At 44.5% G+C, this 14,656-nt stretch overlaps 1 protein-coding gene across 2 annotated transcripts in view; it reads right to left on the bottom strand.

The window, feature by feature from the left end:
- LOC121545870 (zinc finger protein 385A) overlaps positions 1-8,618 on the bottom strand; it is a 99,727-nt gene extending 91,109 nt beyond the window's left edge. For both annotated transcript variants that reach the window (XM_045209448.1, XM_041856752.2), the window contains exon 1: positions 8,217-8,618. In XM_045209448.1, coding sequence (XP_045065383.1) covers positions 8,217-8,226 — 10 coding nt within the window. In that variant the 5' untranslated portion in view covers positions 8,227-8,618. The remainder of the gene's footprint in view (positions 1-8,216) is intronic.
- Between the last annotated feature and the right edge of the window lie 6,038 nt (positions 8,619-14,656).

The following is a 14,656-nucleotide window of genomic DNA, read 5'->3' as shown; positions in this document are numbered from 1 at the left end:
TCTATCTTCTAGAGGGGAGCACTGCCACTGACAGAGACCACTGGGAGGTGAGGGAGGTGTGAAGTGAAGTGGAATATTATGAAACCATCTAGGAATTCACAGCTCACTGCTTCACAAAGAATAGGATTCAACCGCTTGAAAAGAAGAGACCAACTTGGCCAGTATCATTTGTAATAGAATGTAATACACTGTAACAGAAAGGTCAGTGTGTGGAAGAGTCCTGTTCTGTAGTTGAAATGAGTGACTGATGACTGACCAAGTATTATCAAAACTTTTAACATGACATGAACTACGGAGGCCTCAGAGGATCAACAGTAACCACATAACACAGGGCCCGACATTAAGGATGGCCCGATGACCCATGGCCACCATTTTCTAATAACATATCCTTTCAGCAGTGTTTTGAAAGGAGCTGCAGTATTGAGTCTTTGCATAAGAAAACAGAACAGGCACTTTAGGAGAGTGACTTACTACTAGGTCCTGTCTGACTAAGTGATGTAGCTGAGGTAGAGCAACAACACAGCACTTCAAGGTACTAATGGATTATGGAACGTTTGTGACACAGTTTGACAAAAGTATCAAGAAATAAAATCCACTGTGGTATATTTGCATTCAGATTTCCCCATTGGGCCTTCGTTCTCAAGCGTTTCAATTATGTGTTTTTTTCCTATGGGGGAAGCCTTGAGGGACAAACTGTGCCAATGTCACAATGGCAGACAGGCAAGCCCCTGGCCCCGGCTCATTTAGTGGAGTTGGATAATAATTGCTGTGTCACCAAAGAGTGTGTGTGTGTGTGTGTGTGTGTGTGTGTGTGTGTGTGTGTGTGTGTGTGTGTGTGTGTGTGTGTGTGTGTGTGTGTGTGTGTGTGTGTGTGTGTGTGTGTGTGTGTGTGTGTGGGTGTGGGTGGGTGTGTGTGGGTGTGTGTGGGTGTGTGTGTGTGTGTGGGTGTGTATGTGCGTGACAACAGGATAACCATAGAGGGGAAATGAGGGGAAAATGCTGAGCTGAGAAAACAAACACATTTCTGACAGTCTCTCTTTCGGTTGACCTCCAACCACACAGCCAGGTGAGAGAGAGAGCGAGAGAGAGAGAGAGAGAGAGAGAGAGAGAGAGAGAGAGAGAGAGAGAGAGAGAGAGAGAGAGAGATAGAGATTGGGAGAAATACCACAGTGTGCCATCACAGCAGCTAGATTTGTGAACTGTTACCACAAAAAAAGGGCAACCAGTGAAGAACAAACACCGATGTTTATGTTTATTTATTTTCCCTTATGTACTTTAACTATTTATAATAATAATAATAATATAATATGCCATTTAGCAGACGCTTTTATCCAAAGTGACTTACAGTCATGCGTGCATACATTTTTTTTGTGTATGGGTGGTCCCGGGGATCGAACCCACTACCTTGGCGTTACAAGCGCCGTGCTCTACCAGCACGGCGCTTGTAACACGGCTTATAACACCATTATAACACTGCACATGGACATAATATGACATTTGAAATGTCTCTATTCCTTTGGAACTTTTTTTTTTCGGGGGGGTTGGTCTGTGAGACTGATGTGTTATGAAGACAGATGGGTCTGTAATGGACACACTAACACAAAGACAAAGAGACAGATAGACAACCAGATAGACATGCAGCATAGTACATCGCCCTGAGCTGAAGCAATACTCAACCAGACAGACTGAGAGACTTGTAGCTAAACATGCCCAAATACTGCTACGGTGGTCATTGTAGGACAACCCTTTTTGGTTATAGGTAAAACCTTTTCACCCAACCTTAGAACCCTGAAATTACCCTTTTTATCACGCCCTGATCTGTTTCACCAGTCTTGTGCTTGTCTCCACCCCCCACCAGGTGTCTCCCATTTGTCCCCATTATCCCCTGTGTATTTATACCAGTGTTTTCTGTTTGTTTGTTGCCAGTTTGTCTTCTCCCGTCAAGTCCTACCAGCGTGTTCCCGTGTTTCCTGTGCTCTAGTTTTTGCTTTTCCTAGTCTTCCCAGTTCTGACCTTTCTGCCTGTCCTGGCCCTGATCCTGCCTGCCGTCCTGTACCTGCCTGACTTTGATTTGGATTATGACTCTTTGCCTGCCTTGACTTACCTTTTGCCTGCCCCGTGTACTGTAACAAACTCTGAGACTCGTACCATCCGCCTCCTGTGTCTGCATCTGGGTCTTAGCCTGAGCCGTGATACTTTTTGGTTCTAGGTTGCACCTTTCTTTATAAGAGTGTTGGACAAGGCCTCTCAAACAATCCTATGGTTGTCTATAAGGCAGAACCCTTACTAGTAGCCTCAGGCCTCCAGGTGCAGTCAATGGGGGAGCCACAATGAATAGGCTGGGTGTCTCCACATCAGGAGGAGTCCAGTGAGCCCAGTGATCATGTTACCATTATATGCTGCAGTAATGTTCTTCCTCCCAACTCCTCCATCCTCCCATCCTCTCCTCCCCCTCCTCTGTTCTCTGATCCAGATGACAGCAGCAACAGCAGCTCCAGACCCCCAGGCTTGGTGCAGCACAGCCCAGGGGAGAGACAGTGAGGACAGAGAGAGAGGCAAATCCATCCTATTCATTTAGCACCAAACAGAAGAAAACGGCAATGAAACAGGGAGGAATAACCTGACCTTGCCCAATAAGAAACACAAATGTTCCCTTTCTGTTGCCAAACGTTTTGCTTTGGTGTGCCGTAATGAACATGACCATGGTGTGTTGTATGGGTGACAGATTCACTGCTATTATCAGCATCAGGAGTGTCAGCACTGTCAGCGTTGTCACTATAGCCAACGAGCTCTGTGCCAGGGACCCTGACATTTAACAAATAGATATACAGCATGTAGAACACCAAGGGCATAGGTATTTGTGTAGTAGAACATCAAGGGCATATATATGTGTAGTAGAACACAATTACATATGTGTAGTAAAACTTCAAGGGCATAGATATACGTGTAGTAGAACATCAATAGCAAATATATATGTGTAGAAGAACACAATGACATATGTGTAGTAGAACTTCAAGGACATAGATTAAAGTGTAGTAGAACACGCAGTGGTCTAAGGCACTGCATCGCAGTGCTAGCTGTGCCACTAGAGATCCTGGTTCGAATCCAGGCTTTGTCGTAGCTGGCCGTGACCGGGAGACCCATGGGGCGGCGCACAATTGGTCAAGGGTAGGGGAGGGAATGGCCGGCAGGGATGTAGCTCAGTTGGTAGAGCATGGCGTTTGCAACGCCAGGGTTGTGGGTTTGATTCCCACGGGGGGCCAGTATGATTTTCTTTTTTTTTTATAATGTATGCACTCACTAACTGTAAGTCGCTCTGGATAAGAGCGTCTGCTACAGTGGGGAAAAAAGTATTTAGTCAGCCACCAATTGTGCAAGTTCTCCCACTTAAAAAGATGAGAGAGGCCTGTAATTTCCATCATAGGTACACGTCAACTATGACAGACAAAATGAGAAAAAAAAATCCAGAAAATCACATTGTAGAATTTTTAATGAATTTATTTGCAAATTATGGTGGAAAATAAGTATTTGGTCAATAACAAAAGTTTCTCAATACTTTGTTATATACCCTTTGTTGGCAATGACACAGGTCAAACGTTTTCTGTAAGTCTTCACAAGGTTTTCACACACTGTTGCTGGTATTTTGGCCCATTCCTCCATGCAGATCTCCTCTAGAGCAGTGATGTTTTGGGGCTGTCGCTAGGCAACACAGACTTTCAACTCCCTCCAAAGATTTTCTATGGGGTTGAGATCTGGAGACTGGCTAGGCCACTCCACGACCTTGAAATGCTTCAGACGGGCCTGGACATGTACTGGCTTAAGCAGGGGGACACGTCTGGCACTGCAGGATTAGAGTCCCTGGCGGCGTAGTGTGTTACTGATGGTAGGCTTTGTTACTTTGGTCCCAGCTCTCTGCAGGTCATTCACTAGGTCCCCCCGTGTGGTTCTGGGATTTTTGCTCACCGTTCTTGTGATCATTTTGACCCCACGGGGTGAGATCTTGCGTGGAGCCCCAGATCGAGGGAGATTTTCAGTGGTCTTTTATGTCTTCCATTTCCTAATAATTGCTCCCACAGTTGATTTCTTCAAACCAAGCTGCTTACCTATTGCAGATTCAGTCTTCCCAGCCTGGTGCAGGTCTACAATTTTGTTTCTGGTGTCCTTTGACAGCTCTTTGGTCTTGGCCATAGTGGAGTTTGGAGTGTGACTGTTTGAGGTTGTGGACAGGTGTCTTTTATACTGATAACAAGTTCAAACAGGTGCCATTAATACAGGTAACGAGTGGAGGACAGAGGAGCCTCTTAAAGAATAAGTTACAGGTCTGTGAGAGCCAGAAATATTGCTTGTTTGTAGGTGACCAAATACTTATTTTCCACCATAATTTGCAAATAAATTCATAAAAAATCATACAATGTGATTTTCTGGATTTTTTTTCCTCAATTTGTCTGTCATAGTTGACGTGTACCTATGATGTAAATTACAGGCCTCTCTCATCTTTTTAAGTGGGAGAACTTGCACAATTGGTGGCTGACTAAATACTTGTTTTCCCCACTGTAAATGACTAAAATGTCAAATGTAGTAGAACATCATGGGCATAGATACATGTGTAGTAGAACGTCAAGGGCATAGACCTCATAGAGGGTAGTGATAGGGGAGTTGAGCTCAAGGTCAAATGTAGAAACAAGCGAGGGAAATGAAGCAAATTACCCATGTACTAATATCCACTGATGCATATACACAGTACTATACGTACATACACGATGTACACACACACACACATTCTGTTTTCATTTTCATATCTTGTCTAATGCAATGTGTCACCCTGTCATGAAGTTATGTTATCAGAGCTAAACAGAGTGATATCTACATAGTAAATCAGGATATCAGGAGTAGATCAGGTGATCAGACGGTACAGACGTTGTAAAGGTCATTAGAATGACATTAGCTTTTTCACTGCTAAAACAACTGAAATGTCAACATCGAAAATGTATAAGCCAATAGAGATGAATGTTACTCAGTACAAATAAAAGGGTTCTGACACACAAAGTGTAAGATAGACAAGAAGACAATGGTGAACCAAACAGTTGAGATACAATCGACAGCAAAATGATAGCGTCTGGTTATCTGCCGCTTTTAACCTCATCTGCAAAGGTGGTTGTAGATTTTATGGGCCATTAAACGTGAGGAAAACCACCAAGTCCGACTGCATTTCAGAGGTGCATTATCACCTTGCAAGAGCAAATGGCACCCTATTCCCTATATATGTAGGGAATAGGGTGCTATTTGGGATACACTCTTTCAGTCTGGTCCATACTGATCTCCTCACAGAACCACAGAACCTCACACATACTGTACACAGCAGCATGCAGGCTGTTGTGTGCATATCATTCTACATTTTGATCATCAATTATTGTCTGATATTTCCCTTGTTTTAGTATGATATACTAGTGATGGGGAAAAATTGATAGTTACTTATCGAGATATTATTTTTGGTAATATATCGTATCGTATCGTTTTGACAACATCGCAATATTATGTTTGCGCTCGTTGGCTGTACCTGCACCAAAACTCCAGTATTTTTCCTTCATAGCTTGTTCTCAGACACATTTCAGTTGAATACATTCAGTTGTACAACTGACTAGGTATCCCCCTTTCCCTTTACTTTCCATTTTCTTTTTAAATAGAGACAATTTGTTTTCAGCACTTTTAAAAACTTGTCCCTCTGCAGAAGACATATGGTGAGCAATATGTTTGGAACATCGAAACGCAATAAAATCACAGTATCGAATCACAATACATATTGAATCGTAAGAATCACAATACATATAGAATCGTAAGAATCGCAATACATATAGAATCGTAAGAATCACAATACATATAGAATCGTAAGTATCACAATACATATAGAATCGTAAGAATCACAATACATATAGAATCGTAAGAATCGCAATACATATAGAATCGTAAGAATCGCAATACATATAGAATCGTAAGAATCGCAATACATTTAGAATTGTAAGAATCACAATACATATAGAATCGTAAGAATCACAATACATATAGAATCGAAAGAATCACAATACATATAGAATCGTAAGAATCACAATACATTTAAAATCGTAAGAATCACAATACATATAGAATCGTAACAATCGCAATACATATCGTATCAACACCTAAGTATCGTGATAATATCGTATCGTGAGGTCACTGGCAATTCCCAGCCCCATGATATACGTTTCATGATGTCATGGCAACAATGAAAGGAACCCACTACTGTACAGGTGATGAATTAACCAATAAGGCCCAATGGGGTGTGGTATATGGTCAACATACCATGGCAAAAGGTTTTTCTTATGCATGACGCAATGCGGAATGCCTGGATACAGCCCTTAGCCGTGGTATATTGGCTATATACCACAAACCCCTGAGGTGCCTTATTGCTAGTATAAACTGGTTACCAACGTAATTAGAGCAGTAAAAATAAATGTTCTGTCATACTCATGGTATACATTCTGATATACCACGGTTGTCAGACAATCAGCATTCAGGGCTCGAACCACCCAGTTTATAATATAGAATAGAGTATAATGGAGTATAATAGAATAGAATGGAATAGAACAGAATAGAATTCAAACCAGTATTAGGAATTAGAATAGCATCTTAATGGGATCTCTACGATTCAAACATACTGGTGATGAGTAGACTTGCCACATTCTATCATTCTCTATATGAGAATGAAAACTAATTGTGACATCACAGACAGTTCCACGTACAGATCAGAACAATTAGTCTAAAGTGAGACAGCTGTAGTTAGAGGGTTAATGATGCTATTAACACATCTCCTGTCTCAACCTCATTAAGCTGGGCCTCTAGTGATCCACAGAGACACACACACACACACACACACACTAGCGAGGCAGAGCAGAGCGCGTCTGTGCTCGTCTGACTGTTAAATGAAGCAGAAGTCAGGTACTCTGTCTGTCTGTCTGTCTGTCTGTCTGTCTGTCTGTCTGTCTGTCTGTCTGTCGTCTGTCTGTCTGTCTCTCTGTGTCTCTCTGTCACTATTCTCTAAGTAGTATGAACTCACAGACCTCAGATGGCATACCTCCCTATAATCATTACTGTCTCCTTGAAAAACATGCCTAGCGGGGAGCAGAGGAGAAGGGGAGCGGAGGAGATGAGCGTTAGCTGCCTCTGAATCTGCCCAGGCGTGCATTAAACAATGTGGCCTCTCCTGAGCCAGGGCACATAGCAACACGCACTCACACATACACACACACACAGCGCATCTCAAAGACTGACACGCATACAGTACATGACCACACACACACAAGTGACAACACATACAGAAACCCAGACACACACACACATAAAATCTGGTCTATGTAGCATGGGGACTTACAGTGTTGCAGTAGCAGAGCTCTTGTCCCCTGTAGCGGTAGTAAGTGTTAGTACGAGCTGACTAGCAGCAGAGAGACTTGAAGGAAGGCTTCTCTCTTCCTTACCCACATGTGGACTATGAGACTTGAATACTAAGCAAGATCATGATGCATAACCTATACTGGATACAAATGCATTACAGTGCGTGTTGGTGTATCTAGCAACAAACTATACTGTCGTAGCCTTATTCATACACAATAGGATTTTCGCACAAAATTGGTCTTGGTAGGAACAGCAAATGTAATCATTTTAGGAACCCTACAGCACCAAAGGAGAATGTCGAAATTCATATGTGACGATGTACAGACCCAACAACCTTCACATGTAACCTTCACATGACTATTGGTGCTGGCAAGTTGCAGTATGCGTAGCTGCATCTCTGTCATGGGCTGTTATCTGAAACATCTCTCCCTCCTCAACCTCTCCTCACAGGACAGACAGGAAAGGACAGGAGAGGAGTGTGGTGAAGCATGGTCATGTCATGTGACCAAACAGGTCTTAATGATATGCTGCCAATGCAATCACTTTAACCTCTCCTGTCATCTGCCTACTCTAACATGTCAAATAGATGATTATGATTATTTCTAGAATCATAATAATTCTGGAGGAGGATTCATACATTTGGACTGGTGTTCAATAACACTTCAATAGCACTACGACAGATATCTTAAGCGTATTTAAGACTTTGAGTGAATGAGACTATGATAAAATAATCAAGTTTGACCTCCCCAAAAAGAACAAGCTGCGGAGGGAAATAAATAACAAACACTCACCCAAAATCATCCTATGACTTCTCCTTCTCACTGCTCCTCTCGTTTAACAGTGATCCCTCGTTTCCCCCGTCTCTCTTTTTTTCTTGAAGGGGACAATGGCTCCAAATTATTTCTCTCTCTCTCTCTCTCTCTCTCTCTCTCTCTCTCTCTCTCTCTCTCTCTCTCTTCTCTCGCTATCTCGCTCTCTCGCTCTCTCGCTCTCTCTCTCTGGAAAGAGGCAAGCAAGTCAGAGAAGCAGTAGAATTACATGTGATTTGAGACTGCTGCTGCTATCGCTCCTAATGTTGCCCATGCTGTCTGTCCCTCGTCTTGCCTTGTGTCCGTCCTCACCAGGTGACTAGCGGTATGTGGAGGAGGAGAAGAGGAGGAGGAGGAGGGGGCAGTAATGCTGGTGCAGTTGTGCTGTCTGTCTGTCTCAGGTAAGCCTGGGGACAGTCGGAGAGAAGGAGGGGGTTGGTGGACGTCAGAAAGAAGAGGGAGGGGGAGCTAACTACCCGAAGTCTAACTACCCAATCACAGAATGAGAAGGAGCTACTGTGGCTAGATCTTCTCCTCCAGAGAGGCCAGAATATGTAATGGTCGTATAACCTAAAGGCACCTTACATGCGTGCTCTGATTGGTGGCAGCCTAGACAAATGGGAGTGTCGGCAGCTGTTTGTCATCATGCAGAGTGTAAGTCATGATTGAGAAAGCGATGGACTAATAATGTATTTGTCCCTCTCTCTCGCCCTCTGTCTCCCTCTCCATCCCCCCTCTCTCGTCAGCCCTCTGTCTCCCTCTCCATCCCCCCTCTCTCGTCAGCCCTCTGTCTCCCCCTCCATCCCCCCTCTCTCGTCAGCCCTCTGTCTCCCCCTCCATCCCCCCTCTCTCGTCAGCCCTCTGTCTCCCCCTCCATCCCCCCTCTCTCGTCAGCCCTCTGTCTCCCCCTCCATCCCCCCTCTCTCGTCAGCCCTCTGTCCAGAGTGTTTGTCGGCTTGCGTCTTCCGCTTTCTCTCGTTGTTTATTGCCCCTCCCCTCATCCCTTTGCTCTTTGACTCCATGTGACCGTGGACTTATAGGATTAACCTTTTATCTCCTCCTTTCTCTCCTTCTCTCCGTCCTCCTCTCACTTTCTAACCTGTCTAGGCAAGGTTACGCATTCTGTCACCCTTTTCCATTGCCCTTAAAAGACAGGATTTGGACAGAGGGAATGAGAGAGGGGAGGATGGGGAAAAAAACAGATGGAATAGAAAGCGACAGAGCGGAGGAAGTAGGAGAAGGAGGGGCAGAGATTAAACTAAATGCAAACTGACAGAGGGATGAATAGACGAGGAGTGACAAGAGAAGAGATGAGAGGACCATGAGGAATGAAACAGTAAAACAGAAGAAGAGAGAGAAAGAGAGAGATGGTGGCATAGAGAGGGAGTTGAATTAAGCTGCAGTCCATAGCAATGCAGTAGCTAACTGGAGATATTAAAAACACACGGCTTGTGAATGAAAACAAGCAGGCAACTAAGGAATGTATCTTGCTATGTATATACACTCAAAAAATTAGGAGTTCAACAAGGGTTCTTCTAAGATCCTCATAGTTCTTCGAAGAACCTTAGAGTTCTTGGCACTGAAAATGAAAATGGCCCCCAAAATATTATTCCAAGAACCCCATAGGAGGTGGGGTTAATCGAGGAACCTTAGTTGGTGGGGGTTCTTGCAGGAACCTAACTGCCCAACTGAAACATTTCGATTTGAAAGGACAGCAGGTGCAGGCATTTAACTGAAAAATGTAAAGATCTCCTCAATTTAAGGTAGGGTTTGTCCCTTATATGATCTAAATTGATATTGTTTTATTTTGATACCATCTATCTTTTCATATTTGTGCCAATCTTTCTAAAAACAGAAAATGGACACAATTCAATGGATATCAATCAACAAAGAGGTAAGGTATGCTATAAGAATATGTTGAAGGCTAGCTGTATTGGATGCAGATGACTGAACTGCTCACTTGTGTGTCTGTGTCTGCAGGTATACAGACGAGAAGGCATACAAAGGTATGTCAATTGGTATTGGTATTGGTATGTTATGCAGATCACATTTACCATCCTCCTCCCTTACCTCTTCAATGAATATACCATAGGCCTCTACATCATGGACAAGGTATGTGTATGAAAACCATTATCAAAACAAAACAAAAAAATCATTCACATTCACCACAAAAACCAAGGTATGTATTCTGTCGTGTGCATGTTTTGTTAATCATCTGTATAAGTACTATTTTTTTGGATTCACAGACTTCACCCTCCCTACACCTCTGATGAATATAACAGGAAACCTGTTCGATCACCATGCACTGCTAAATCATTCTGGCTATGGATACGGAGAACATCAGCACATCAACATCAACAGGCCAGAGGATATATCCATTGGACTTGGGGCTCTGCTGGGAGTCTACCTCATATTTAGATTTTTTATTCTGCTTTGCCACTAACATCATAATAAACACTGAGAACTCTAATGTTTTGTTATTGTTAAAATAATAATAGGGGAGGGGGGTAGTTCAAAAATCAACCCCAAAAGGTTCTTCAAAAGGTTATTCGAGGATCCATTAAAAGGGGTTCTTTGAAGAACCCTTTTAAAGGGTTCTTTGAAGAACTTATGGGTTTCCCCCACAGTTTCAATTTGAAGATCCCCTAAAGGATACTCCAGGAATCATTTACTTTTAGAGCGTAGGGCTAGCTAGAGAAACAAGCTTCTCTTTTATAGTGCCATGTTGCCTTCTCTCTCTCTCTCTCTCTCTCTCTCTCTCTCTCTCTCTCTCTCTCTCTCTCTCTCTCTCTCTCTCTCTCTCTCTCTCTCTCTCTCTCTCTCTATTCCTCTCCCTCACCTCCCTCTGTGTCTTTTTTAATGCCTTCTCTTGTTCTGCTCTCTCCCTCCCTATCTCTCCTTGTGTCAGTCTCTCTCTTCCTCTCCTTCCCTCTATCCCCCTCTCGCTCTTCTCATGTCCTCCTCTCCCTCTCCCTCTCCCTCTCCCTCTCCCTCTCTCCCTCTCTCCCTCTCCCTCTCCCTCTCTCTCTCTCCCTCTCTCCCTCTTTCCCTCTCTCCCTCTCTCCCTGCCTCTCTCCCTCTCCCTCTCCCTCCCTCTCTCCCTCTCTCCCTCTCACCCTGCCTCTCTCGCTCTCCCTCTCCCTCTCTCCTTGTCTCTGGCTGGGGCAGTGTGTGTGTGAGTCAGAGAGTCAGAGAGTGGTGCAGTGAATACTAAAGAGTCTGCCTGACACCTCTAATACCTCACTGCTGCACTACACAGCAGAAACACTATACGCACCAAGCACACACACACACACACACACTCACACACTGCTTTGCATGTAAACACACACAAATATTAGGAGCCACAAACACACATACAGATGTAGGATCTTAATTTGAGCCAGTTTGCTATAGCATGAGTTCATACATCCCCTGTAGCTCAGTTGGTAGAGCATGGCGCTTGCAACGCCGGGGTTGTGGGTTCGTTTTCCACGGGGGTCCAGTATGAAAATGTATGCACTCACTAACTGTAAGTTGCTCTGGATAAGAGCGTCTGCTAAATGACTAAAATGTAATACATTTTTCATAAGGGAAATTACCAACTTCAGAAGCCTTTTTAAACCCCAAGTACACTACACGTTTAAAATGTCCTGCATTGTAGGAAAGTTCTCCTGCAACAGGGAGAACTGTATGATACATACAAACAGAATGCAACTCCAGTCAAACACACTTCAGAAAGTACCTCCATCTGGGACATGTTGCTGTGGGAAAGTACAGTGTGGGAAAATCCATTATCTACAACAGTTTAAGTTCCAGCCTAGGGACCCATAGATTGGAAATGGAATGTTGATCCCACCTTTGCAATGAGAGGACATATTGAGTCCCTAGGTCCGGTCTTAGTGTGTGTGAGACCAGAGCAGTCAATCTGGCACAATAACTATTATTGTCATGATGTCTCTGTGTGTGCCTGTCCCTCCCTAGGACGGCGGTAGCCCTGTCCCTGTGTGTCTCTGGGTGCTGTCCAAATGGCACCTTATTCGCTATGTAGTGCACTACTTTTGATCAAAACCCTATGGGCCCTGGTCAAAAAGAAGTGCACTATAAAGGGAATAGGGTACCATTTGGGATGCTGCCTCTGTCAGCAGAGGATGGGTATACAGTTTCCTCATTAGTACTGTTGCTATCAATAATTCAACTCCAGGTCTTGTTGGGCTCAATGGTCCGAACGCTAATGTGCTGTCGGGGCCCCACAGTCGCACTATGTGTGTGTGTGTGTGTGTGTGTGTGTGTGTGTGTGTGTGTGTGTGTGTGTGTGTGTGTGTGTGTGTGTGTGTGTGTGTGTGCTAGAGCAGGGCTTAATGGATGTCATGATGAGAGGGTGAAATAGGAGCATAGGGATCCTCTGTCACCTCACCAAGGGTGGGGGTTAGAGGTGGAGGGGAGAGGGGAGGGGAGAGGAGGGGAGTGAGGGGAGGGCAGTGTGGTGATGTGTATGGTCCACTGAAGCCTGCGTCTCTACCCTTCTGACCTAAGTGTGGACTTGTTCACTTCCATTCCGTTCACTGCTTTAAAGGTCCAATGCATCCGTTTTATCTCAATATCAAATCATTTCTGAGTAACAATTAAGTACCTTACTGTAATTGTTTTCAATTAAAATAGTCAAAAAAGAAGAAGAAAAATTGATTCTTAGCAAAAAGCAATTTCTCAAGCAAGAATGTAGCTAGGACGGTCTGGGAGTGGTCTGAATGAGGGACCTAATTGGAGGAGCCTAATTTGAGGGACATGTACCCTGATAACTAGCTGTTATTGGCAGAGAAGAGGGCAAACTCTCTTTGTTATTGGTCTATTAACTTATACCGCCTGATGATGTCGCCAGGCAGTCCGAAAACCCCACCCTTCCAAACAAGCTGATATTTCTGCCGGTCTTTTCAAACAACTCTTACACTAATTATTATCTATTTTTTTCTCACAATTTCACAGTATTATTCCAACCTCATAATGTGGAAATATATATAAAACACGGGAAATTCACGTTTTTGACTGCACTGCCCCTTTAAAAGGAAAGGAGCGGTGTAATAAATATGGTGTAAACACCCTTCAGCCCACCAGGTGTGTGCACACTTTAGGAGAATTGGGACGTGACCTAAGAATGGACAGACTGCAATAACAACCAGGTGTGTGAAAAGAGGATGAGGGGAGGTGAGGGGAAATGGGAAGAGGAGAGGAAACAAGTGTCATTAACACACACAAAAAAAAGATACATCAGTCTGATTGGATAGGTTTTCGGTCTGAATGGCATTGACCCCCAACACCTCTGGATCTAGGATTTTCACCCAGCAGACAGAAGCTATATTGAAAACATAGTTCAACAGAATATTAATTTTTTACTCTACTAAACAGATCCAAACGATAGAAAAGCCTAAAAAAAGTACTCAAACAAACAGTCTTACAGGGTTAATCTCAACTACCAATATGTTGATGTATAGTCTTCAAGGTCAGTAAAGTGAAGCCTTTCCTCCACTCCCAGCACTGTTATCATCTATAATACCCTGCTGCCCTCCCAGTGACTGCCCTCCTCAGCTCTCCACTGTAGCTAACACTGCCCTCCACAGCTCTCCTCTGTAGCTAACACTGCCCTCCACAGCTCTCCTCTGTAGCTAACACTGCCCTCCACAGCTCTCCTCTGTAGCTAACACTGCCCTCCACAGCTCTCCTCTGTAGCTAACACTGCCCTCCACAGCTCTCCTCTGTAGCTAACACTGCCCTCCACAGCTCTCCTCTGTAGCTAACACTGCCCTCCACAGCTCTCCTCTGTAGCTAACACTGCCCTCCACAGCTCTCCTCTGTAGCTAACACTGCCCTCCACAGCTCTCCTCTGTAGCTAACACTGCCCTCCACAGCTCTCCTCTGTAGCTAACACTGCCCTCCACAGCTCTCCTCTGTAGCTAACACTGCCCTCCACAGCTCTCCTCTGTAGCTAACACTGCCCTCCACAGCTCTCCTCTGTAGCTAACACTGCCCTCCACAGCTCTCCTCTGTAGCTAACACTGCCCTCCACAGCTCTCCTCTGTAGCTAACACTGCCCTCCACAGCTCTCCTCTGTAGCTAACACTGCCCTCCACAGCTCTCCTCTGTAGCTAACACTGCCCTCCACAGCTCTCCTCTGTAGCTAACACTGCCCTCCACAGCTCTCCTCTGTAGCTAACACTGCCCTCCACAGCTCTCCTCTGTAGCTAACACTGCCCTCCACAGCTCTCCTCTGTAGCTAACACTGCCCTCCACAGCTCTCCTCTGTAGCTAACACTGCCCTCCACAGCTCTCCTCTGTAGCTAACACTGCCCTCCACAGCTCTCCTCTGTAGCTAATACTGCCATCCACACCCGTCGCTATGGGCGGGCCATAGGGGGCCGGGCTCGCCCCCAAAAATGCTTGTGCCCCCC

The sequence above is a fragment of the Coregonus clupeaformis genome, chromosome 30 (genome assembly GCF_020615455.1).
Source record: "Coregonus clupeaformis isolate EN_2021a chromosome 30, ASM2061545v1, whole genome shotgun sequence".
Classification (NCBI taxonomy): Eukaryota; Metazoa; Chordata; class Actinopteri; order Salmoniformes; family Salmonidae; genus Coregonus; species Coregonus clupeaformis.
Note: the sequence above shows the minus strand (reverse complement) of the source record. Positions and strands in the feature narration are given on the sequence as shown.